Here is a 27,733-nt window from a genome sequence, read left to right as displayed (position 1 = left end):
ATAAACTTGAAGAGTAAGAAAACTGCATATACTAAGGGAAGAGTAGGTATTTGCTCTAAATAATCCAAAAAGGAGATAAGCTACATAAGCACAATCAAGAGTTGGTTATACAGAGGGGGAGGAGAGTCAAGTTAATCAAACTAGGCTAAAATGAAGATCTAAAGCATCAAGTGGACTTCCAAATTTTAAAAAATTAAAAAGCACAAACACAAATACTCCCAATAGCGTGCCAATTACAAGATTTTTTTCTTAACTCTAAAACAAGGAGCATGTGGGAGCAGTTCTACAGGTCATACAACACACAAGAATGGAACCTCAGCCACGAGAGCACCTAGTACAGAGACTAACGATTTTGCAAGTATGTTGATGTTATCTCCACTTTATCTTGTATATAATTTTTTGCATGCCGTCTCCCCCAGCAGACTTGTGCTCCTTGAGAGCAGGAACTTGTCTTTTACTTTTTTAATATGATTCCACTGCCTGACACACTTTAATAAATGCTTAATGACTCAATGATTCCCATTGTTCTGGTCTCTCTGAGCCCAAATTTGGAGTCATTCTGGCCTTTTCACTCTCTTATCGACCCAATGAATTGCCACATCTCACCATTTCTATCACACTCAACCTCACATCCAGCTCCTTATCTATTCTCACACAACTTTTACTTTGGTTCAGGCCTTCATCAAATCTAGTCTACATTATTCCAACCACCTCCAGTCCACCCTACACATTGCTGCCAAAGTACTTAGCCTTAAGCACAGATCTGACTTGTTATTCTATTAAACCAACTCTAGTGGCTTCCAATTGCATCAAGGTCACTTATCAACTCCTCTAATTGACTTTTAAAACCCTTGCTGCCAAGGGCCCCAGCCTCTCTTTGCAGCCTGACTGGTCTTTCATATACCTCTTCCTCTGCACCTTCTTCCTCTCTTCTTCTTCTACACCTCTTCCTCTCTCTGCAATCCGATCAAATTGTCTCTCTTCTTCAAACACTCTGGATCCTTGTACCGATAATCTCATATACCTGGAATTCCTATCCTCCTCTTACCTCCTCTTCTTCTAAGTGAAATCAAGCCCTTCCCAAGAGCCTCGTGTCTGTGCCTTCTCTCCCAAATGACTTTCTATTTAACAATTTTGTATTTATTCTCTTTATTCGCTATAGACTTCTAAACTTTTCCACGTGCTTCTGTCTCAATAGAACGTAGTTTATGTAGGGATTGTTTCCAGTAGCCAGCACAGTTCTTGGAGTAGATAATAAAGTAATTCCTTCCAGACTATTTTTCTGCTTCTAATTCTACCCTCTGGAGCCAACTAGGCCAAGTCTAATCTTCATCCCGGTCCAGTACAGAACTGAAGACAGCAACCAATTATCCCAAGTCCTGCCTTGTTCCTCCTTCCCCAATCTTTTCTTTTCCAGGCTAAATATTCTAAGTTTCTTTGACTAAATCTCATACAACATAATCTCCAAGTCTATAATTAAACTGGTCATCCTTCTTGGATGATCTCCATCCTAATCAAGGCCTCTAGCCCTAGACATCATGCTTCTCAATGTAGCTTAACAATAATGCATTAACTTCCATGGCTGCATTATCACATGGTAAATACAGACTAACTTCATGAGTCGCTCAAATTTCCAGATGCTTTCCTGGTAACAATGTAAGGTAATGCCTCCTCCTTTTACTTGCGAAGCTGATTTCTGAAGCAACATGTAATACCTTATATTAATTTCTATTACATTTCAACCCAAAGTTCTAGCCTGTTCATCTCTTTTTGGATTCAGACATATATGTTATCTAACAAAATAGTTATTCCTCCCAATTATATGTCATCTGAAAAGCTGGTTTATTATCCTGTAATTCAAACACTTAATTTGGATAGCTGGCTCAATTACATAAAGAGCAAATGCAAAGGACTATGATTTAATACAATTGTATTTAAAAGTGTTTGGGCATCTGAGAAAGAAATTTTCGAGGGATTTAATGATTTTCCTCCATGTAACTACTGTTCACCAACTGAGAAAAATGAAGAAACTTCTGAATAGTATGGATAAATTTTCATTACTGGCAACCACTATCAAAAATGTCCTCATGGGAGCCTATAGACATCTGATATAACTTTTAGAAGGAAAGAAGTCTCTAGTGAAGAACTTCAGGGAATCTGTTGACCCTGAGCCATTCAATTAAATGACAAAGTCAACCAATATGTGAAGAACACAATCACAAAGTTCATGACACAAGAGGCTTAGTTGAAGGAATCGGAGATGATATTTAGCCTCTAAAACACAAGGAAAGGGAGAATATGCTAGCTGTCTTCAGTTATCTGAAGGATTGTCACGTGGAAGGCAAAATTAAATCTGGGCCACTTGAACCGAGATGAAATTAGAGAGAAATGATTAAAAGCAGCAGACAGGTAAGATTTATCTTGATGAAAGGAAACCCTTCTTAATGTAATCCAAAAGTGGAATGGGATGGAAAGTTGCTAGGACTTCCCTCATTCAAGCAAAGGCAAAAAGACCACTGTTCAGGTATTTTGTAGAGGGAATTCTTTTTCAGAGATGCGTGGATCTAAATGAAGGCTGACATCTTGTATGCAAGAAATACCACCACCTACCTAAAGTATTTTTTACTACTTCTGAAAGATTAATTTTACTTAAATTTTTACCTAAGGTACAAGGCCACAGCACCATGTTCCAGTTTGTTTAAAAGACTTGATGGAAACCATTAACTTTCTGATTTTAAAATTTCTAATTACAGAATGAATGTGGCAGACACTCAATAATATTAAATTAGTCACTAAGTTCTTTTCAGATTTTAACAGTAACCTTTAGTTATTTTTTTAAAAAGTATTTATAGTATTTTCTTTTTATTTTCATCTTCTCTTTCAATGGCAGTCTCATCTACAAATCTTCAGTTACTTTCTATGCCTAACTGGTTTAGTTTCAGAATTGTCCCAAACTGAAATAACTGACGTTTCACAAGTTCCAAACTACTTCTGTACTGTAATTTTCATTCCAATTTCAAAACAAGTGACTTTCTTTATTTCTTCATAATCTCTCCATTTAGCATTATCAAAATTTAATCTTTTGTTTACAGTTCAATAATATTACTAAAACTTCATAAATTATAAGACATCTACAAAGACTATTAGTAAATAATATTTTTAGATAGAAATGTCTGTTAAAAGTAAAAGCACTTTTTGATTAACCTTTTCCCCAAAGTATATACAGCCCTGCAATTATTATAAAATATGTGAAAACACAGTAAGTTACCTAGGCTACATCCTCACCTACTGAAAAAACAATTGCCACAATTGTACAATTATGTCCAACAGAAAAAAAAAAAACAGGAAAGCACCAGAATATGTACTAGTGTATTTTTGTGTGTGTGTGTTCATATCAAGTGCTTCCTGACCACATGTACGTGGCAGACACTATGGGACATACTAGAACACTAGTTCCTGTCTGGCCAGGAGCTTAAACAAGAAATTCTCATGAAAATCAATTAAAAGAAGAAAAAGAAACAAATGCTTGAAAGCCCCCTACTTGCCCCTAAGTAAGGGCAAAGTCAAGTGGTTGTGTTCATCAGAAAATGAGGAGTTCAAAGAGAGCAGCAAAAAAAAAGAAATAGTGATAGGATTTGAACCAAGATAATAGGATGGGATGGGTCTGCCAATATCAGTACTCCCAGTTTAATACATTGCAAAACATGGCATCAACTCTGACTCTTGCACTTCCCTCACGTTTTACATCAGCTCAGTAGCTGTAGATTCTCATTCTATAATCTCTTTAACTAAGATCTGAAGGAAACCAGGAGGTAGAGAAGAGTAGGGGGAGCATTCCAGGAATGGGGGGCAGCTAGAGAAAAAGCCAAGAAAAGAGAGCTGGAGTGTCTAGTGTCTTAATGCGAAAAATTCTAATCTATGTCCTCCCTTCCATTCCCTCTGTCACCTCAACTAATGCAGACCCTCATAATTAAATGACAAATTACTTCAATAAACTCCTTCAATTTAACTCCTCTCTTCCAAACCATCCATTACTGGTTTAAACTTCTTGATGCAAAGGATAGTCAAAAACATTGGTAAGGAAATCTATTACTAAATGAATGTGATGGGCACCAAGCAGGCAAAAGTCTAGTGCTATCATACCTTTATACAATCTTCTCCCATATTAATTTCTTCAGCACTTTATATTCCAGCCAAATTGGAATCTCTAGTTTGAAAAATTCACTGCAATCTCTATTACTTTTTTTTTTTTTTGCCGATTCCTGAAATGTCCTTCTTTCCCTTCTCCTCCCCTACTTGTATTTTTGATCCATTCATTGATCACCAACTGCTCCACAAAATTCTTCATTATTTCCCCTCCATTTCACATGTAGAACTTCTCACTAAGATAACTATACACTCCAGGCTCCCCATTGAGGGAATTTTCACTAGCTGTCTCCCATACCTGGAATGTTTTCCCTCTTTATCTCCATTCCAATTGCTTCAAAAAGCCTTCATGCATCCTCCTTAATTAATGCTAGTGTCTTCCTCTGTTGATTATCTAAAACTGATCCTATATATAACTTGTTTGTATATGGATTTTTGCAAGTCATCTCCCCCAACAGATGATGAATTCCTTGAGGACAGAGACTTTTATCTCTCTTTGTATCTAAGGGTTGATCAGTCTGGCTGGACAGGAGGGACAGCATTATGGTGGAAGTAACTGAAAAGGATGGAGAACAAAATTATGTCCATAAATGGATTAATGATTGTTAATTATTATATAGTTATATATAATGTGAACATATTACATAACATATTATAAATACATAATTATATAATATTATATAATCTATTAATTGACAAATAATTAAAATGCACTGCAAGATATATTCAAGAGACAGGATTTAACCAGCAGGCTCTCAGGATTTTAGGACTGGGAAGAACTTTAGAGCACAGTTTCTAATCTGCCCTGCTCCAGTAATCCATATCAAAGTGTCAAGAGGAGCTTACCTCTCTGTAAACGTTCTCATTCTCCTTTTCTCCCCTAACCCAGTTAGGACACCGAAGGAAGGAACCCAGGTTCCCCACTCCACTCCAGCACTTGAGGCTCATTTCAGCCCTGAGTCTCAGTGTTCAGATGAGCAGGTAGTCACCAACTATAGAGTTGTATCAAATACAGACTAAAGTGCCTTTCAATCCACAATGCAGTTGAACACTACTATATGAATGTGTTACACCAATATGAGTTAGGATGTCAATTCCCTGAGAACAGGAAAATTGAGTTTTTTTATTTATATTTCCTGTATAGCACAATGTTTGGCATGAAGTAAGCACTTCCTTTTTCTTTCTTGCACTCATTCATAACCAGAAAAGAGTCTTATAACAAACCCAACATGTGGGTCATCTGGGCTCTACTTAAATGCCTCTGATATAAGGAAGCACATTCCACATTTTCCTGATATCAAGCAACTGGTAGCTCCTAGTTTGACCCTCTGGGAACAAAAAAGACAAATCCCTCTTCCATGTGACAGTTCTTCAAATACTTAGGAACATAAGCTGAGTTCGAGTGCTCCCAGCAGTTGTTACCAAATAGTTCTTTCCCAAGTAACACAGTCATTATCAACCATGAAGTTCAACTGCTTCTGATTCCTCCCTGTCTAGTCTAGGAGAACTAGGTTTAGACCACCATATTATATCATCAAAAATTAAAAAGCAGAAAATGGATATATAATCTATCTCCAAAAACAAAACAAAAAAAAACAAAAAAATTTTAAAAACCAACCCACCATCACTAAATTACATGAGAATCATGTCAGAATTTTGACAACTAAGGTTAAACAGAATTCTTATCAAAACAAGTTATAGAGATATCAAAAGATACTTTTTTCAATTATTTATATTCAATTATTCAATTATATATATTTTGCAAAATAAAATCTATGCATGAGGATCTATGCAAAATCTAGGATAAGAAAAGTTGACAATTAGAAAAAATTTGCATCAGATATCTCTGATAAGCACTCAGTACAAATATATAAGACTGAGAGCCATTTCCCAAAAGATAAGCAGTCCAAAAAATATGAATAAACACTTCTAGAAGGGATGTAAATACTAGAACAAAGCTGGAGAATCCTCCAAGAAGTCTTAAGAAATTAGGAACCACAGCTCTTCTTGAGCAAATGTTTCAGGACACCATCTATAGGGCAGTAGCCAAAAAAAAAAAAAAAAAAAAAAAGGCTCTTGAAAATGTAACCCATCATCAAACAAAAAAGCACCGTTCCCAGGCACAAAGAGGAATAACGTTCTTATCAGCAGAATAATCAATTTGAAAGCAGAATCTCCAAAATAATCAGACCTGGGTTCATATGTCCTTTGACTTAAATAGAAATTCAAGAAATAACTTCAATGTTCTGTATGTATTTTGTTAAGAGACGTAGACTATTCTACGGAGGGAAACATATTGCATAAGTAATTTCTTTTCTAGAGAGGCCTTGATGAAACATGTAATTTGCTTTCTTTCCCCTTTTTTTAATTCACACTACCAAAGACAACAAAATGGAAAATCAATTCCAAATACCATGAAACTCCCTAGGTTGTGACAGTAGAAATCTATTTCAAAAACAAAAACGAAAACATGATGGGATGGAGAAGATGGCTGACATTGAACCTAACTCATTCTCCACCTTCTGAAATGGTAAAAGGAAGTTACAGTTATAAAGACACACACACACACACACACACACACACACACACACACACACAAATACATTCCAATCAATAGATAAAATAAGTAAGACAGTTAAATAGGGAGAGGTAAGAACAAGAGGGAAGATACAATAAGGGAGGGATTTAGTTGTAAGCAAAAAACTCGAACTATGTTTGCACAAAAATATCGATAGCTACTTTTTTCCAGTGGAAACTGAGGGAATAGGTGAACAAGTTGTGGTATATAAATGTGATAGAACACTATTATGGTAAGAAATGATGACAGGATGATTTCAGAAAAGTGAGGCAGACTAAAGGGAGCCAAACCAGACAATTTATACAATGACAACAATATTGTAAGAAAAAATAATTTTGAAAGCTATAGGAACTCTGATCAATACAATAGCCAAAAATAAACACAGAAGGCTTGGGATACAAAACATGCTCTACCAGCTCCCCTGTTTCCTTGTTCTTACCCTGGCCTCCCCTCTACTTCCTCAGTGATCCAGTCACACTGGCCTCCTGGCTGTTCTTTGAACCTAACACTCCATCTCCTGGCTTCAGGCCTTTTCTCTGGCTCTCCTCCCACACCTAGAATTCTCTCCCTTCTCATTACAGCCTCCTGGCTTCCCTCAAATCTCAGTCTTTCTGGAGCCTCCTTAATCTCACTCAGTGCCTCCCCTCTGAAGCTAAATCCCAATTCTTCATGCATGTAGCTTGCATGTAGTCGTTTGCATTTTTATTCCTATTAAAATATGAGCAGCGACTATTTTTGCCTCTCTTTGTATCCCCAGGACCTAGAACACAGAAAGCACTTGATAAATGCTACCAGACTGTTAAGAAGTAATGATTCAGGACAGACTGAAACATTTTTTTTCCTTGGATCTGGAAGATCGTAACAACAAAAGTTAACTATAATACAGCACTTAATTATTATCTCATTTGAGCTTCACAACAATTATGGAACGTAGGAACTATTATCATTTCCAGTTTACAGTTAACAAAATGAAAGCAGAAAGAGGTTATGAATGACTTGATCAGGGTCACACAGCTTGTACCTGCCTGAAGCTAGCTTCAACTTTAGTCTTACTGTCTTCCCCTGCCCTGAGCTTTAACCACTGAACTACCAATGCAAATATTTATTTACTTTATTATGCATGTTTGTAACAAATTTTGTTTTTCTTTCGTTCTCAGGAAGGGGTAGGAGGAATGGACACAGATTTTCTTTGACTCAAAATAAATAAAATTTAATTTTAAACAATTTTATGAGACAAATAGGGAAGTATGTTTAGTTAATAAAATACTTAGATGACCATAGAAGAATTACTCAAAGAACATAAGAAACTGAATTCGTGAAAATTAAGTAGAGTCCTTTCTTATTTAAAAAATACAGATATAGGGTTAACACTCATATCATAGATCATTATGCTTTATCAGGCTTCTTAGCTGTATGTAGCTTTTCTTCCTCCTCCTCCTCCTTTTTTTTTTTTTTTTTTTTTTTGCTTTAGGAGGCAGGATCTGTCCTCTAACAGGTTCAGAAACATACATACATATGCTAACATGTAATACTGATATGGATCAGCAATTCCTGGGAGCCATACAGATCCTGGTCAGAGAAGCCATGGAGCTATTTGTAAGAGGTGGAAGAAAAACTATGAAACACAGTCCTTCTGTCAACATATATTCTTATGGAATGGAAAAAAACAATGTTTTTTGCAATGGTGGCCTAAAGGTCTAGTCTTAGGCTACGAGGTGACTAAATGAAAAGGGTGGAACAATTCACTTTTCTGGGTTATTTCTTCACCTGTAAAATAAAGGAGTTGGAAAAACTAAACAACACAAAAAGATCCTCTAAGGTCTGTAAAGGAAATTCAATTACAGAGGCAACAAAGCAGTCAGCTCAAGATGATATTAACTGCCTTATATAGACTATATATGCCACAGGATTTCCTTTCATCTTTGTTAACTCGACTGCCTCACCCTAGAAATCTAAGTAATCAGAGCACTAGTCCTACATAACCACAGGTAAGTAGGTCACTCCTCAGACATCAGCTTTCCAGGATATATATGCAATACAAGTATTACGTGAACTCTGAAGACAGCATTTTATAAAACTTAAAGCATCACAGAAATGTTAGTTATTTCCTTGTAGGATGGTTGTTGTTAGGAAAGTACTCTGAAAAGCAAATTTCATATTGCAAAATTTAAAATCCTTGACCCAGATTATGAGAACAGTACCCAACACCTATTTTGTTTACTAATAATCCCAAACCATTGCCAGTCATCTTGACTGTCTTGCTGTAATGATTCCGGAGGAAAGAGTGAAGCTGATGATTTTGCATAGTTTTTACCTTACTTAAATCCAATTCACTCAAAAATCAAGATATCACCTTGGTGATGAATGAACAATTAACAATAATGCTTCTTCTATATGATATCCTTTTGATCAAAGCCATATCTTATTTTACTTGAAGTTAAAAGGTAACAGTTTTAGTGACGATTTTCTCATTTCTTACTAATTCTTACTAAAGAATAACAAGAAGCAACAGCAAATAAACCATTGCTCAATACAAGCTTAGACATGCTCCATAAGAAAAGGAATTCTGTCTCAGCAGGTGGCCAAGAAAGAAGTATGAGAGCATGAGTCATTAATCTGTTTATAACAAATTCTATTAAATCAAAAATCGTATACACAAAGTTTTCGATTTATATAGATCAGGGTTTCTTAAATCTTTTTTGTTATGGACCACTTCAGCAGTCTATAAAGTCTATTTTGTGTGTGTGTGTGTGTGTGTGTGTGTGTGTGTGTGTGTGTGTGTGTATGTGTAGGGAGAAAGGAATAAGTATATGCATACACACAAATTTATAATTGAAAAATGCTAAAATTTATATTTTTATTTAAAATGTTATTTTGTCCATCGAAGTTCAGAGCTCCTAAAATTTATCTATACAAAAGTATCTCAAGAATCCCTAGATTGAGGCAGCTAGGTGGCACAGTGGATAGAGCACTAGACTTGAACTCAGAGACCTAACACTTCCTAACTGTGTGACCCTGGGCAAGTCACTTAATCTCAATTGTCTTGGGAGGGAAGGGGGGGAGACTCCCTGGATCCCAGGTTAAAAATCCTTGATTTAAGTCAATCTCCATAAGGATGTCAACACTATTTTGGTATGTCATTTTATGCCATTACAATGCAGTTAAAGAAAAGTCCTAAAATAAACTAGTTTTGTGACAAAAAACAAATTATCTAACCTCAATTTCTTTATTAGTAAACTGGGGTTATAATGTCACTACTACCTACTTACCTACCTGGCTTTCTCAAGCCTTAAAAGCAGCACTACAGGGGAAAAAAAAAAAACAGTTTTTAACATTATAAAATCTGCAGGTGAAAGACATGGTCATTAGCAAAGAAAGGAGAAATAAAAATGCTGGCAAGGAGGGGGAGAAAAGGACACTACACAGTAGCCTCTTTTTCAAAGATACAATTGTACCACAGAGTCTCTATTTAACTATATGTAAAAATAAATGAGAATAAATCAATGTTTAACAGCTTTCAAAGGAACAGGTTTCTAAGAGCAGTCACTTCAGATGCATTACAAATATACAAATGGAGTTCACCTCCATCAAACTGCTTGCCTTCTCATTGAAGGTGGGGATGGGGAGTAAGAAGTGAATTTGGAACTTAATTTTTTTTTTAAATGTCAAAAAATGTTTTTACATGTAATAGGGAAAATGAAATAAAATATTCTAAAAACAAAAAGCTAAAGTTCATTTGTGACTTTACATATGCAGCAGCCCAACCCTCCCACCCTCCTTCCATCTCAGCCTCCAGAGGCTCTCTGTTCCCATAGGGCACAATTCCAGCATCTTCTTCAACACAAACTCTTTCCAGCTTCCCCACAGCCACCCTCCCAAACCTAGCATTTAACTATTTTGCATAAACTGTGTTCACTGATTTTCTATTTTGGTTCTCTCAGATTTTCCCCTACATTTGGCTCCTCCAGCAGAAGGCAAGCCTCTAGTGAAAGGGGATTACTTCCTTCTTTATATCTGTACCCTCAGAGCCTTACATTAGACCACAAGTAGCTCAATAAATAATTGATGGACATAACCATAGCGATAAGATGGAGGGGAAAGGGGGAATGTAGGAGTAAGGAGTACTTCTCCTTTATAATAGAACATCTGGCATCTTCCTTTCTCCCTGCAGACTTACCGCCCCAAAAAACACCTTGACCAAAGGCCTGTACACATTAGGCATCTCTGATTTGCCTATAAGTTACCAAATGTTACAATTTTTTAATGTTTTTAAATGTTACATTTATATCTTAAAACAGATTCATCTTAAAGCCTTAGGCAACTACTATCTCATGATTTGAGAAGAAAGTTTATCCCAAGTTAAATATTCCGGCTTTTCCCAGACAAGAAATCATTCTAAATAAAGGATAGAAGGGAGACACTCCAACTGAGATTAGTGCCTAAGCATAGATCAGAGGGACCTGAGCAACATACTTCCCAACCTGGAAATTTATAGCTTAATCCAAAAGGTTCAAAATAACAAGAAGAAAATGGAAAGTTGGATATTCAAATCAAAGGCCACGCTCCCCACAATTTACCAGTTTGACAAACAATTCTCGAACACATTCTATCAAATCCCAATCCCTGTCTTAATTATAATTCTACTCTTTCCAAAAACTAAGTCCCTAAAACCAAACCTGACACTCTTCTTGGGCATCTGCTCTGTACAGATAGATAGAAACTGACCCAAGAAAAAACAGAGTCCAGAAAATTCAGAGAGATCAAGAGGGTACTTAAAAGGGAGAATGCTGTGTAGAGGTCAAAAAGGATGAAATTTAAGAAAAGCCAATAAACAGATTTGCCAATTAAGCGATCATTAAGAACTTTAGTGAAAAGAGACTAAAAAACAAAAAATGTGTACAAAACTATAGCAGCTCTAACAGTGGTAGCAAAGAATTGGAAATTGAAGAGATGTATATCTCTTGAAGGTTGGCTAAACAAGTTGTTATATATGATTATGATGGAATACTACTGTGCTATAAAAAAATGACAAGCAGAATCTCTCAGAAAAACCCGGAAAGACATACATGAACTGACGTGAAGTAAAATGAGCAGAACCAGAATACTATATACAGTGACAGCAATACAGCACGATGACCAACTGTGAATGACTTGGCTATTCCAGGAATGCAATAATCCAACAATGCTCAAGGACTTATGATGAGAACTATTATCCATCTCTGGAAGAACTGTACAAATCTGAATAGAGGTTGAAGCAAACTTTTTCTCATTTTTGTCTATGCTTACTTTCACAATATTATCATGGAAATATTTTGCAGAGCTGTCCATGTACATACATACATACATAACCAAACTGCTTGTCTTCTCAATGACAGGAACGAGGAGAACTGGGAACTCAAAAAAATTTTTTATGAATGTTAAAAATCATTTTTAACATATCTTTGAGGGGGAAATAAAATTTTACATTTTAAAACAAAACAAATCAAAAGAACTTAGAAGAGAGGTTTTCAACTCAATAATGAAATCAAAAGCCTGACTGCAAAAGACTGAGGAAAGAAGAGAAAGTGGAAACAATGAGTATAATCAGTTTTTCCTTAGGAGTTTGACTATGAAAGAGATGGTCAGACCTGCAGGCATCAGAGCAAGCATAGAGAGTGAGATTTACTTCTGGGCACTGTGCCTCAGTTAATGGCACTTAAGATCACATCAGCTTTCGAGGGAGCCAAAACCCACTACTGAGTCTTAAGCTTTCAGTCCTCTAAACTACTCCTATACATACACACACACACACACACACACACACACACACACACACGCCATCTTATATTTGATGAAGATGATTTGTTTTTCAACCCATGTATAGACTTTGCATTCATTCCACTATGGATCTTATCTACTCTAGGCACCTTCCAAATTCTTGATATCATCTCACCTGAAGTCCGTACTGCCCCAATCTAAGTCCTGAGGGTTTTTTTTTAAGTGCTACATATCCAAATACAGTTTGTATCCCACTACAAATAGTAATGCTTAGTTCCGCACTGGTCTCTAAAATTAAATCTCCAATTTGAGACCAATGGGATATTTAATTCTTACCTTAATTATCTTTAAAACTTTCAGGATTCTATATGACTTTATAATCAAACTACAAGTTGCCCTTTGAAGAAACAATTAGTGAATTGGCATCTACTAGTCTTTGACAAGTGAAATATTAGAAATGAGTATGTAAAAACAATTTCTATGTTTCTTTAAAATTTATATTCAAGTCTTATTTTCAAAATTACTGAGTTAACTTGATTTACTCTTCAAAATTTTATTGCTATCTTTCCTATTCCCTCTCCCCTACCTCCATTTAAAAAAAAATTAATAACCCTAGCTTTCTGAATATAAAGAAAATTGATGAGAAATTGTTCTCACCAGGAGTAAGTAGAAATGGACTGAATTGCAACACTTTTAAAAAACTAAGAATGAATATATATTCACCTAACAAAAATAAAATTAGCAAGATATTGAAGAAACTTAAGTTCTAAGCTTTACAATTAATCTTATGTTCAAGACAGATGTCCAAAACAAGATGACTAAAACTATAGTTTATTTTGTAAAAGATTTCATAATTACTCTCTATCAGAGTTTTTAACAATTAACATTTACAAAATCTTTTAGCAAATCTTCCCCAAAAGAAAAGGCATAAGATATCAATGCATTATATTATACTATTAGTGAATTTCTATTAAAACCCCAGGTACAATAGCTAGACTATTATAATAACCCAAAGAGGTCAAAAGAGAGAAATAAAGTTGAATATACACCATTATATTTGTAAAAACACTTTGTAATGACAAAGACCTGAAAAATAAAGTAAATATCTATCAAATGAGGAATGGCTAAACAAATTGTGATATATGGATGCAAGAAGACAACAATAAAAAATAGAAACTGAAAATATCAACAACAAAACAATCAAAATTGAATGCTGTAAAACTCATAACTAAGCTTGGCTAGAAAGAAAAGACATATGACTACAGCTCTCCCCCACCCTTTTTTTGCAAATGTGGGAGATCTATGAATGAAGAATGGTGCAAACAAAATAAGACTTCTGTGATCTGTTGGTTAGTTTCACAGAGTTCTATTTTTCTTCATTCATATTTGTAAAATTCATTATTATAAGAGATCTTTATGAGAGAGATCTAGAAAGAATAAAATGAGGGGGAAAGAATACAGTGAGAAATACAGGTGATTTCAAAACCAGCTAACAACAACAACAAAAATTAGTTTAAAAAGTAAAAAGTGAATTCTATGGAATCATAATAACCAAGTTTAGCCCCAAATAAGAACTATAAGAATGGGTCTCCCTTCTCCAAGGGGAAGAAGGAGCGCCAAGAAGGAGGAATTATGAACAGAGAGCCAAGTATAACTTGACTGGTTTTACTGAACTACTTTCTCCCACATACCTAACCTTTTAAAATTTTTGTTATAAGGGATAATTTTGAAAGGGGGAATGGGAGAGGAAGAGCTACACTAAGAAATGAAGTGATGATGTAAAAATAAAAGATATCAATTTTAAAAATGCACTGGGAGAAAATAGAAGAAAAAAACTCCAAGCAGGAAATCTGAATATCGAATCCCAATGAAACCAAGAAAACCCAGCATTGAACAACCAGAAGATCGTAAGTGCTATGTTAGAAGCAAAACCCAGACAACTGAGAATTCTGGAAACCAAATACAAAAGCAAGCAAGAAATTCAGGATCAACATATAGATCATAAAACTGGAAGAAACCTTACATCTAGTTCAAACTTCTTTTACAGATGAGCAAACTGAGGCCCAGAGGTCAAGAATCTCATCCACTGTACACAGCTACATCAGGGCAGTAATTCTGCAGCGCTGGTACAAAAAACACATATGAAAGATAACATTTGTCCCTGTTGCTATTAAAATTTTAGTGAAGACTAGAAAAAGAAAAGATTTGGAGTACAGTAGGTGGTATTATTCATTGATAGCAGGCAGCCCAAGCCAAGTATTTGCACATAAATGATAAAGCAAAGTATGCTGAGAGAGCCACCAGGGAGAAATTAGCAACCCAACATTTCACAAGTGGAGTTATAGCATTCCAACCAAGGACATTCTACCTAATCTTTTACAACTAATTGTTCCTGAAAACAATTAATCAGCAAGCAACTAGAAAAGAAAAAAATCATCTGAAGTACAATTTAGCCAATACACATTTCAACTACATTTACTGACTACATTATTCCTTTGTTCTAAAATATACTGAGCTGGAAATTTTTGTTTCTTAGAAGTTATTACCAGCCATATCCTGACTCCTAATTAGCTAATGGCTTACTCGTGGTCTGAATTCAGATATACTTTCAACAGAAATTCAATTTGAAGTTAAGAATCTAGCACTTAACATATCACTATATATTTCAGTTCTGGGTCTCAAAAGCAGAACTAGCAATCTTCAGAAACAGTTTATCATAATATGCTGATTAGAAAAAACTATGCCATTCCTGAAAACATTTCCATCAACTAGAAAATGAGGCAGATTTAAAGATTGGATGTTTATAAGAAATTTGGGAGAAACAATTCTTTACAATGGTTCCATTTAATATAATTGAACTATATTCATGGATTTGTCCCTCTTTTTTAAAAGACATTAGACAATGTAGTGCTACACCAGAAAATATCTACATTTATCCCACCGCTTTTATAAGAATGGTCACAAAGAGAAGAAAGAATACCCTTCTATAGCTATGTAATTCAGACATTTTAGAAAGACAATATCTTACTTCCAGGAAAACGGGGTCGCTTTTCTTTCATACCAGTTCCACTTACCTCTCCCATAGCTCTTCCCTCTAGAGCAAGTGCTTGAAAATCATGGTTCAGTTCATCCATAGATCGTACCTGTTGTTTTAAAGAAGAAAATTATACATATTAGTATCTTGATTTTACATTCTTGTTACAGATTAAAAGAATTTCTATGGCTGTCAGATCTAAACCCACAAAGTCATCAAAAAACGCTAAATCACTAAGTTCAAATTTTCACTCACCTTTTTATCTCGGACACAAAAATCTCCACTTGAAATATTCTACAAATCTTTTTCAAGAAAAAATATAATCCAAGCTTCCCTACATAAAATGCTGTAAGATAACTTTAGATCATATCTTAAGGCTGAATACATTGGCAATGCTAAAATACTAAAGTTGTTTTGCATTTATAACTTGATATCATGATTTCCAAAACTGCAAGAACAAAAATAGCATCTGTTATTTAAGTCATCAGTAGTCCCTTTTTTTTCAAAACATACTCTAGAACCTAGGGTTCTCTAAGTTGTGTTTTCATATAACTATTCTAGTGAGTACACTAGTAGAAGCTGGGGAAAGAGAAAAGATTCAAAAAAGATAGTGTCTGTCTACAATAGCAGGACAATGTTAAGTGCAATCTCACCCAGATTCTTCCCACGTCCTCCTGAGTGGTCGCCCTGCCACAAGTCTCTCCCCACTGCAGTGCAGCCTCTACCCTGTTACCAAAGCACAGATGTGTTCATGTCACTCCCCTGCTCAAAAAACTCTAAAAAGCCTCCTTAGAGCCAGTAGCAATGGGAATTCCTCTAAGAAACCTCTAAAACCTTTCACAACCATGCACTAAACCTAGTTTTCTAGTCCCACTGTACACATTATTCCCCTTCCCACAGAGTTAGTTATCTCTGGTTCTCACACACAGTATTTGCACTAACCATCTCACATGCCTAGAATACAGCTGCTCTTCACCTCTGCCTCAGCCAATCCCTCACTCCCTTCAAGAGAAGGCTCCCACATCATCTTCTCCATGAAGTCATCTGTGATTCCCAACTGCTAAGTAACCTCACCAAAGTACCTTGTATTTCTTTCTATGTATCTGGGATACACTTCTGAGTCACTTTTCATTCCTCCTTCCCCCAATTAGAATAGATGCTCCTACAGAGCTGGGATTTTTTTCTTTCCTTATACTTCTATCCCCCAAAATATAGCACAGTACTTGGCACATAGTAAGCACTAAATAAATGCTTATTGTCTGATGGAATAGATTAATTAGTATTATGCAATATTAAGTGATAGAAAGAAAGGTAGCATTTAATGGCTTCATATAAAAATGACCAAGAAGATAAGTAAGAGGTAAGTCATGTCTGAGAATTGGTTTAAGGAACTGGAGAAGAAATAACCAGGGGAAATAAAAACTGTAGTTGTCTGTAAGAACCTAACTAGCTGGTGAGTAGAAATGGGATTAGGCTTTGCCCAGTTTAGGACAAGAGAACAGAACTAGGAGAATTTGGAGAAGCTCAGATTCCTAGAGATGGAAAAGAACTGCAAGGAGGCATCCAGCAGAGATAGTTAAGGCCATATTTCCTACCATATCACCTACCAACCACATGTCCTACCATATCACCTACCAGTCACATCTACTATATAACCACATTTTCTATCACACCTGAAAAATGTCCATCATTTGCTTCAACTTATGGTTATTTTTTAGAATATGATTTTTAATATTTAGATCATGCATTCATTTGAATTTTGGGTGGAATATAATAGAAGAAACTAGTCTAATTAGTCAGACTGCTTACCAATTTTCCCAGCAGTTGTTATGGAACAGAAAATTCTTTCCTAAGGAGTTTCTCTTTAAATTCATCAAATACTAACTTACTGTGTTCCATTCACTACTTCCCAGCTCTGGAAGACTGCAGATTATTTTCAGAATCTTTTTTAGATGTATTAACCAATTTCACTGAATTTTCTCCTCTTATTTTTTTATTATTAAAAAATTGTTATATGAAATGTCTATGAGAAAAAGGAATGATAGGATACAGAAGAAATTTAGGTGATGTAAAAACAAAACATATCAATTTTAAAAAAACTAAAAAAGAATAAATCCCCTCCTTAACAAGTAAACAGTCTCTGTTTAATCAGCTTCAATAATGAGAACTCAGTACTTTTCTGATTTCAGACATATAATATATTGGTTCTTCCTCATATATAAAGTTCTTCCTCATACTTAATTGCAATTAGTCTTTAATTTTTATTCACTGCTGCTAAAAAAGGAGCCTATGTAGCTATGTGATACAATATTTCTTATACATTGAGGATCTTTATTCAGCCACCAAAAGAATGTTTGGAGGGTGGGGAGGGAGGAGAATGATAAGAGAGAAGAAAAGTTTTCCATATAAAAATAAAGGAATTTTTGTCCTTTCTTAAAAGAGCCCACAGATTCATAATAGTCTTATCCCTGACTTCAACCTTGGACAGAGAAACAGGGAAGATTAGCATCACAGATTTAGAGCTGCTCAGATCTGGTTTAGGATCCTTACTTTACAAATGCTTGTTAACTTACAAATAAGGAAAACAAAATCCCAAAGCAGGAAGTGACTTAGCCAACAAAAGATAACCAACCCCGAGATTTAATGTTTCTTCAAACCCTCCAATCTAAGTCTAATGATTCTACCATACCAGTCTTTCATTCTAAAATCTACCTTAACGAAGAACAGTAAAACAAATACTTGTAGCTTTGCCCTCTTCATCCTCAACTGATATACCAGTCCTTAGACTTAACCTGGCTAACAGGCTCTCTATGATCTAATATAAGCTCTCTATGATCATCCCACCTCCCATCGAGAGTTAACCTGAGTTCCAATGGTTATTCATTCCAAAGCTATCTCTATCAATTCCCTCCCAACAAAGAACTCTGGTGTGACATCAAGAACAAAGGAGATCACAGGGTTGAGAGGGAGGGAGGGAGGGAGGGAAAAAGGAAGGAAAAGAGAGAGAGATGGAGCAAAGTTGTGAAAGGAGGAAAGACAGGGAAGAAGAGAAGAGAGAGAAGGGAAAGGAGGAAGAGAAACTAGTCTATGAATGAAGTGATCACATTTCTAGCCTCAAATAGGACACTAATTTGGAGTGCAATGTTAAACAAATCACTTGACATCTACAGGACTGTTTCTTCATCTATAAAATTATACTATCCCTTCCATCTTCAAAACTCTAAAACTTTAATGAGACAAGGGACAGGATATGTGAGAATGGAAAACAGTATAAGAGAAGAAAGAGAGAAATAGCCTCATTCATCCACCAAACATTAATATAGCAGTTACTATCTACAATTTACTGTGTGTGTGGCAGGTGCTGTGGGATATATTTTGAATAAGCAAATTGTTTTAATGTATACAGAATTAATGCCAGGAAAATTCTTAAGAAAATAAAAACATAATTATAGAGATTCATATTTGCAAAATAGAGTGCTGACCCTAAGTTAAAAACTAAACCTTTGAAATACTGGTATATGCATATATCTTGCATATGCCTTTGGTATTCAGACTAAGGAGTAAATGTTATAAAATTATAATGTTCAGATTGAAATTTTAAAACCTTCAATCTTAGAATGAGGAGAAAAAATTTGTTATTGTAGAGTAATTAGAGATAAAGGGTTTTAAAAAACAGGAACTTTGATCCCATTGCAAAGTGTTTGTTACCATTATTTAAATAAGCAAAGTGATTATTTCCTAAAATTATCCTAAATGATATGGGAGAGGAGGGGAAGTTATCTGCAAATTCAAATGAGGTCACATGAAATGACTCTATAAGCTTCATGTTACAAATAGGTTGTAGGGAAGTTTTATGTAAATTTTTGGTATTTGGATACTCCTTTAAATTAAACTGAAATATATTTTCTTTTAGCTTTTTATTTTCAACATGCATACAATTTTCAACATTCATCCTAGCAAACCCTGTGTTTCAATTTTTTTTCTCCATCCTTTCCCCTTACCCCTTCCCTTAGACAGCAAATAATCCAAAATATGTGTGAAACGTTATTTTCAATTAAGTTCAAAATGGCCATGAAAATCAAAAAGTATTTACCTAAGGAAGATAAAGAAAACTAGCTACTTTGTTCAACTTTTCTACCATTTCATTAGGCTAGGCAACAAGTCAAAAAGATCATATGAAAAGGGGAAAAACAGGCACAGGAGTAACAAGACTCTGAGTGCAGGAACTCTATCTTTCTAAGAACACAAAAGAATTAAAGGTTCCTTTAAAAAAAAAAAAGTAGAAGAAGAACACAAAAGTACAGCTAGTCAAATAGGAAGAAACACATAAGGGTTTTTCTTGTTGAGACTGACAGCTCCTTGTGGGGGAGAACTACTCTTCCCTTGCTTTTAATTGCAAAGATGCCTGGCATATAGAAAAACCCTTTAAAAATTCTTGGTGCCATGAATCTACGTGGGGGCTAAAATATCCAGTCCAACCTCATGTTAAAAATAGAGACAATGACACCCATAAAATGAATGCCCTTACTATCATTGTGCCCTATTACAATTAAAAAGCAAAGGACAAAAAAACTAAAAATAAAAAAAAGCAAAGGACATTTAAAAATGTTATCAATTTCATACAAAAGAACTATCAATTTGAGCACAGAGCTAAAGAAGACAACTTACTTAGATAGCCCTCTTTCTCTTCATCACAAACATCTTGCATAATTCAACTGTTCAATTCACAATCAGCTCCATTAATGAATCATAGCAGGAAATTATTAATATGCTTTATAACTCAATTATAAGCGGTCATAGACACAAAACAATCAGGATTATCAAATAAACTTGTTGTCCTACTTATTGTCCTACTTACAGTGACTATCAAAGGACACAGATGTATATTATCTCTTAAAGATCTTCATAAGAATTCCCAATTGGTAATTAGTTGGATTTGAAAAGGAAGAAATCAAAGCTATCAATAAACATGAAAAGGTTTTACCTATCACTAATAGCAAGAGAACAAATTAAAACAATGTGGAAATGCTTACTCCACAACTGATGCATCAGATTGGCGAAGATAAGATGATAAATGTCCAAGGGGGTATAGGAAAACAGGCACAGTGACATACTGCTGGTGATGCTCTTAACTAGTCCAACTCTTTAGATCAAATGGCAATTTGGGACTGTGTACCCAAAGTTATGAAGCTGGGTGTACCTTCTGAATCAACAATATCACTACCAGCCTAGCACTGACAGCAAAAAAAAAAAAAAAAAAGGGGGGGGGAGGGAAGAATCCATAAGTTAAAAACTATGGACAGAGTTCTTTTTATGGTGACAAAGAGCTAGAAGCCAGGGGAACTGCCAAAATTGGAAAATATTACTGTACCATAAGAAATTACCTGAGAGGACTTTAAAATGGAGAAAATAAAGTGAACTGAACTAGAATAATTTATACAACAGTAAAAAAAAAAAAAAAAAAAAGTACAACTCTCAAAGACAAAAACTTAAGCAGCAATGACCAAACCCTGTTATTTTAGAAGAATAACAAAGAATAAATACTCCATACACTAATAACAGAAGATGAATTCAAAAAAAAAGATGGTCAATGTGGGGAGTTGTTTTGCTCAACTATGCAGACTTGTTAGAAGGTTTTGTTTTTCTTTTTCTTTCTCAAAGAAGAAGAAAGTAAAGAGAGAAAATAAATGTTAAATGGAAAAATAAAAAACTTTCCCTAGTGGGCTCTTGCTTCCTTCATTAGCTTTCACTGTTTATTGTACTCCATGCACTCTCTCCCAGAAAAGTGACCAAACCTGCTCCTCCACATGGTTCCACTTTACAGTGGCACTCTTGGGATGGTTCACTAAGCACCAGCCCAAAGATCCCTGTAGAACCCAGCACCAGTGTCATTCCTGAGCTCCCTTCTTCTCATGGACCGTAAAGAGTTTGGCGGCAGCAGCAACTCTTCCTAGCCTATATCGATAGCTCCTAATCCCAACAATGGGATTCTATCATTCTACCAAGAATGCAGGCAAAAATTGTAACTGCTTCACTGTGGGTGGGTATGTGTATTTCCACATGGATCATCTCTGTCCTATTTCCTTTCCTTCTCTGCCCCTCAAAGTTTACTTTTCTGCCATCTAGTTTACTTTTCAAGTTCTAGTTCTTGCCCTCCTGCTCCCTCATAAATTTATTTGAGGGTTTTCTGTCCATCTATCTCTCTATAATTCTCTTCCAAGTACACATGTTTTTATCACTCTTCTTCATTCCTGTTTATATACACAGAGCCCTCATTACAAATTCTCCACTGCAACCTGTTTGCTGTGCTAATGGAGTTGAGAAAAAAGCCTCAATATTGTTATAGTTACCTCCTGTCTGGTGTCCAGTTCTGATCAAAAAAAAAAAAAAAAAAAATCAAGAGATTTGATTTTGTCAGTTCACCCAAGGTTAATCGGTGAGATTAATAAAGATTAATAAAGTGAACCATACCAAATAATGAAAAGCAACCAAATTCTAAATCAAAATCTATTTATAGTGAGAGCAATATCTGCCGTGATAATCAATACCTGTCACACACTCAGGACACCACTTCCAGAAACAAAATTAAACAGAAACGTGCCTGATAATCAGATAACAATAGTTAGAGATTATAACTCTACACACACACACACACACACACACACACACACATAAATAGAAAGAGATTTCTGTAAGGTCATTTTGAATCGTGAGTGTGTGTGTGTGTGTGTGTGTGTTTCTGTAGCTATGGGTATCATATTGTATTTGTGTGTGTATATATGCAGTGGTATGAGGTACTAAGAATTAGAGCATATTCCTTGCAAATACATGTAAAGAGAGACTCTTGAAGTTTATAATTCACTAGCTCTCCCTTCCACCTCTCAAAGCATATGGAATTATAATACTATCATCAACTAGTTCTAGCTTAACAAACTTAAAACTAGTTATTAGTGAATCTTTCTCTCCAGACTAATCCAACTGAATTATCTGAATATTATTGTTATACAGAACAGCATCTTTAGGACTATTGCTCTCTAACTACTTCCTTGCTCTATAAACTCTAATGCCTAACCCCTTAACTTCCCATCTATTCTCCCAAAATCCAAGCCAATTGCTCTTCATCATATTCAGTCTAACAACTAAGGGCATAAGCCAAGAAAAAAATCTTTTAAAATATGTAAACAGATTCTCTAGTGCTGGCCATGGCTTGTGTACATCTTTTGATATCCATGTACTCTGAAAGGGAGATAGGATCTTGCAATAATGTTACTTTGCCTGTTTAAGCCTCCAAGTTGTCCAGATATTGTGAATTTTGTTCCTACTAACTTGAAAATAAAACAACTGGCAACCTTATGCTGTCAGTGAGTTAGCGAGTCTTCAAAGCAGTGCTGAATTTTGCAGGGCTAGCAGAACTGATGCTCAAAGTCCTCATAATCAGGTTCCATGTTTGCTCCCACCGAGACTTGATGCCATTCACAGTACAGAATGAACACAATGTAAAAACTTAAGCCATCTGCTCAGCACTGGCATCTTCTGCCCTGTTGGCATTGAGTCATGCCAAAAGGTCACTGAATTGAAAAAGTCCCCAAACTTCCTCTAGTACTGTAAGAAGACCAAGGGAGCTGAAGGCATATAATGATATCAAAAAGGTCTGTGCTTCAGGAACCATCAGCTCCAGCACAAGGAACCTTGGATCATCTATATTTTTAATTATATAATACTGCTGTCTACCAGAGAGAGGACTGTGGGAATGGAGTATGGATCACAACATAGCATTTTCACTTCTTTTGTTGTTGTTTGCTTGAATTTTATTTTCTTTCTCATTTATTTTTCCTTTCTGATCTGCTTCTTCCTGTGCAGCAAAATAATTGAGTGAATATGTATAGCTGTATTGGATTTACATGTATTTTTACCATGTTTGACATGTTTTGGATTACTTGCCATCTATGAGAGATGGTGGGGGGAAAGAGAGGAAATTGGATTTTGCAAGCGTCAATGGTGAAAAATTATCCTTGCATATGTTTTGAAAATAAAAAGCTTCCAAAAAAAATCTTTAAAAAACACTGCTGTCTAAAACAGCAATATTATGAAGGCCTTCAGAAACATCCCTGCTCTCACTTATCTCAATGTGAGCAAAATGAACCTTCTGAGCTGTTCTTGGTGCACGCGTGTTTCTGTATTGGGACTGAAAGTGCCTTCCACAAGTTGGATGAGCTGAATGATAGCATGGGACAAGCCTGCACTCCTGAAGAATCACTACAATCCTCCCAAGATTCTGGAAAAGCCCAGAGACCTCAGGGCCCTCTGTGCCATGCAAAAAGATTCATCAACCAGTGCGCAAAACCAACCCAAGAACTTGACAGCTATGCGGAAATGAGCTAGAACTGTGAGACGATGCATGGATGTAATTCTATACCAGGCTAAGAAGCAAAGTAAAGAAAAGAAAGAGGTAGATGAGAAAAGGATGAGGCATGCAAGAACAAGGAAGGTTACAGGACAGAAGAAATCTGTTAAAAGAAGTCCTCATGCTGGCGAGACTTACATGAACTGATGCTAAGTGAAATGAGCAGAACCCGGGGATCATTATACACTTCGACAACGATATTGTATGAGGACATATTTTGATGGAAGTGGATTTCTTTGACAAAGAGACCTGAGTTTCAATTGATAAATGACGGACAAAAGCAGCTACACCCAAAGAAAGAACACTGGGGAACAAATGTGAACTATCTGCATTTTTGTTTTTCTTCCCGGGTTATTTATACCTTCTGAATCCAATTCTCCCTATGCAACAAGAGAACTGTTTGGTTCTGCAAACATATATTGTATCTAGGATATACTGCAACATATCCAACATATAAAGGACTGCTTGCCATCTAGGGGAGGGGGTGGAGGGAGGGAGGGAAAATAAATCGGAACAGAAACGAGTGTCAATATAAAGTAATTATTAAATAAAAATTTAAAAAAAAAAAAAAAGAAGTCCTCATGGCGAGAGGGAAGGGAAGTCAGGAGAAGGGAGAAACCTTGCCACATGACATAAACTCAGAGTATCAATTATCCAAGGGGCCACAATCCTTTATGACAAATTGTGGTTTTCTAAAGAATTAATATCCAAAGTGGCATTGGAAGGGAAAGGGGATATAGATGATTAAAACAATGAATTTTGATGAAGTTATTAAAGACTTATACCTAGTCCAAAATAAGAAAAATTAAATTAAAAGCTAGGATAGAGGGTAGAATAAGTTGAATAGCTGTGTGGAAAAATAGCTGCTCAATGTCTCAACAGGGTAATTGAACAACCACTAACGCTAAAATCATACTCAAAGCTCAGTCTCCAGACATGCGCTATTTTTTTCTCATCTATAAGAATCTCAATTTCTGTTTGTCTGCTGTCTGTTTCTCTCTCTCTCTCTCTCTCTCTCTCTCTCTCTCTCTCTTCTCTCTCTCTCTCTCCTCTCTCTCTCCCCCTCCCTTCCTCCCTCCCTCTCTCTCTCTCTTTCCCCCCTCTCTTAAGGTAGCCATGTTAAAAATGTGAGAAGGCAGTAGGGAGGCTTTCTCATGTGATTTTCTGCCAAACAAAGTTGTTAAATGAACCATATTCCACTACCTTAATTGTTTATTGGAAACTCCTCCCAAAAAAAAAAAAAAACCACTTGATTCAATAGAATAGTTTTAAAGGTGGCTCCCATTAATCTGGAACAGGTTCCTGATCTTGGTTCCCAAAATAATGATATAATAAAACCCTGTCATATTCAAAAATGAATGATGAATATTAAAAAGTTCAGAGAAACATGGGAAGATTAATAGGAAGTGATAAGAATGAAGATAGCAAAATCAAAAGAACAGTACTCTATGACCACAACAATGTAAATAAAATTAACATCTATAGCAAGGAGACCTCTGGCCAAGGTTAGTAGTATGCTTCCAAATTCAAGAATAAATGCTTTCTTTCTGTTAACATAAATTGTTTTTTTCAGGGGACATGGGAAGAATGTGAAAGAAAGAAAGGGGGGAAAGTACTGTTTAGGTGTTTCTTTGTAAGTGTTAAACAAAAGGTGTCTTTTCCCCCCTTTCTTTTTAAAAAGAAATATATGTGTTAAAGAATAGCTAGGTAGCACAATGCTGGGCCTGGAGTTGGGAAGACTTACCTTCCTAATATGAGCTGGGGAAGGAAATGGCAAATCATTCTAATATCTTTGCTAAGAAAATTCTAAATAGGGTGATATGACTGAAAAAACAACTGAATAACAATGTACAACAGTTACAATAACAATACAACTAAATACATTGTTAAAATAATAAAGATTCTTTAATAGAAACAATCAGAAATAATTAAATTATCACTGACTATCAGTATTGAACTAGATATACAAAAAGGGAAAAGACATTTGCCTCTATTATAAAGAAAGTCCTGCTGAAAGTCCTTCTGCTGAAACAAATCTCCTTACAGATGCAATTGTTCACAGATGATACTTTGCTGATTACATCAAAGTTCACAATATTAAACAGTTTTCTTAATGCAATCCATAGTCAATCAAAAAAATTAGAATAATAGCTTACATAGATACACAAAATGAATGAAAAATGGCCAGATGACAGACTATACACACATGTGTATTATGTGTATATGTATATAGGCACATTTGTGTGTGTGTGTGTGTGTGTGTGTAATATTTATCATATGTGGACAATGCAAATGGATATTGTGGCTGAGTCCGAAACTGAAGGAACAAAGAAAGGTGAAAGGGATTTCAAGAATTGTATGGCACTTTCCAACAATCCTAAATTTCTCCCTCACATACACAAAAACATAATTTTTAACCTGCCAGTGATAACATATGATTGAAATATACTGAAAGAGGATAAATGCTCAACCATTGCAAACTGTCAAAGATTATCCGCCAAAATGGGAACACAGATGGAAGATAGCAAAACGTTAGACACACTTCCTTCAGAGATGAAAGACCTGTGAACCTATTCACAAAAAAGGGTCTAAACTGTCCATAATAATTGTATATTCCAAAGAAGTCAAACATACTCTTAAGAAAAATTTTTGAAGTAGCAAAAAACTAACAACCAAGTAGATACCAATTGCCTAGGAAGGATGTTAGAATGCTAGTGTTAACTCAATGGAATTGATACAATGCTTATTGGTTCACACCTTAGAGCAAATCCTTACAAGGTGATAAGTCGCTAATACTGATAGAAACAATGCTTGTGTTTTACCTTTAGAGAGCTCCATAGAAGCAAGAAGCTCTTAGGGCCAGAGAGCATTCTGAGAGGAAACCCATAATCCCACTCTCCGAGAAGGAGCATAAATAGAGCTTCAGTGAGCCAGTCAAGTTAGTTCAGCTGAAAAGATTGAGAGGGGAGGGTCAAGTCAGTTCAGAGAGAAGCCCTCTCTCGGAGGCAAGAGAGATTCATTCCAACTTTCACCTTGGTACTGGCTGGAGGCTGAAGAAAGCAGAGGCAAAGGACAACTGCAAGAGCTCTTGGAACCAAGAAGATAGGCCTCTCAGAAAAACTAACCGGGCTATTTTGGAAGGAGAAAATAAACATTTGAACTTTTATCACCTGGCTGCATTTGGGGTGATTATTACTTTTAACTGAAACTAAGGCTGCCTCCCAAGAAACCTGCTCCCAGAGAGAGCCATTATATTAAAGAACAACAACACCACAGAAGGGGACTAAAAAACAATGTCATATAAATAACATTCATATAATATTCCATTATTATTGAGTTGTTACAACCAAATGAACAATAGAGATGATCACTGTGACTATGGTGAAAAATTATTAAGAAAAAAAATCTGAGCCAAGAAAAAAGAGAAATAGGGCAGCAGGAGGAGGACATAGGCAAGATAATGAAGACCAAAGCTTCTTAAAATGTGAATGACAACTGCATTTGAGGTCATATAACTGAATGTGAGGGTCATGAAAAATTTAGCAACAGTAAAAGACATCAAATACTCCGCCAAGATTTCATTCTTTATTTAAAAATAAACAATCACATTCATCTTGTTAGTAGGCTGTGGTGGTGGTGGTTGTCCTTCCTACTTGAAGGTGATCAAAATGACATCGATATGTTAAGAGTCTAACTGTGACTGATCAGACCAATACGAGCTCAGAATGCTGTGTCACACGTTAGACACAAATAGTCTCTATGAACATTTGGGGTGGGTTCTTTAGCATTTCTTCTGAGCTAATTCAATTCTGTT

General features: G+C 35.7%; 1 protein-coding gene across 12 annotated transcripts in view; it reads right to left on the bottom strand.

The window, feature by feature from the left end:
• PUM1 (pumilio RNA binding family member 1) overlaps positions 1-27,733 on the bottom strand; it is a 175,256-nt gene that overhangs the window by 97,964 nt on the left and 49,559 nt on the right. For all 12 annotated transcript variants that reach the window (XM_051987982.1, XM_051987984.1, XM_051987983.1 and 9 more), the window contains exon 3: positions 15,556-15,624. In XM_051987982.1, coding sequence (XP_051843942.1) covers positions 15,556-15,624 — 69 coding nt within the window. The remainder of the gene's footprint in view (positions 1-15,555; positions 15,625-27,733) is intronic.

Source organism: Antechinus flavipes, chromosome 3 (genome assembly GCF_016432865.1).
Source record: "Antechinus flavipes isolate AdamAnt ecotype Samford, QLD, Australia chromosome 3, AdamAnt_v2, whole genome shotgun sequence".
Classification (NCBI taxonomy): domain Eukaryota; kingdom Metazoa; phylum Chordata; class Mammalia; order Dasyuromorphia; family Dasyuridae; genus Antechinus; species Antechinus flavipes.
Note: the sequence above shows the minus strand (reverse complement) of the source record. Positions and strands in the feature narration are given on the sequence as shown.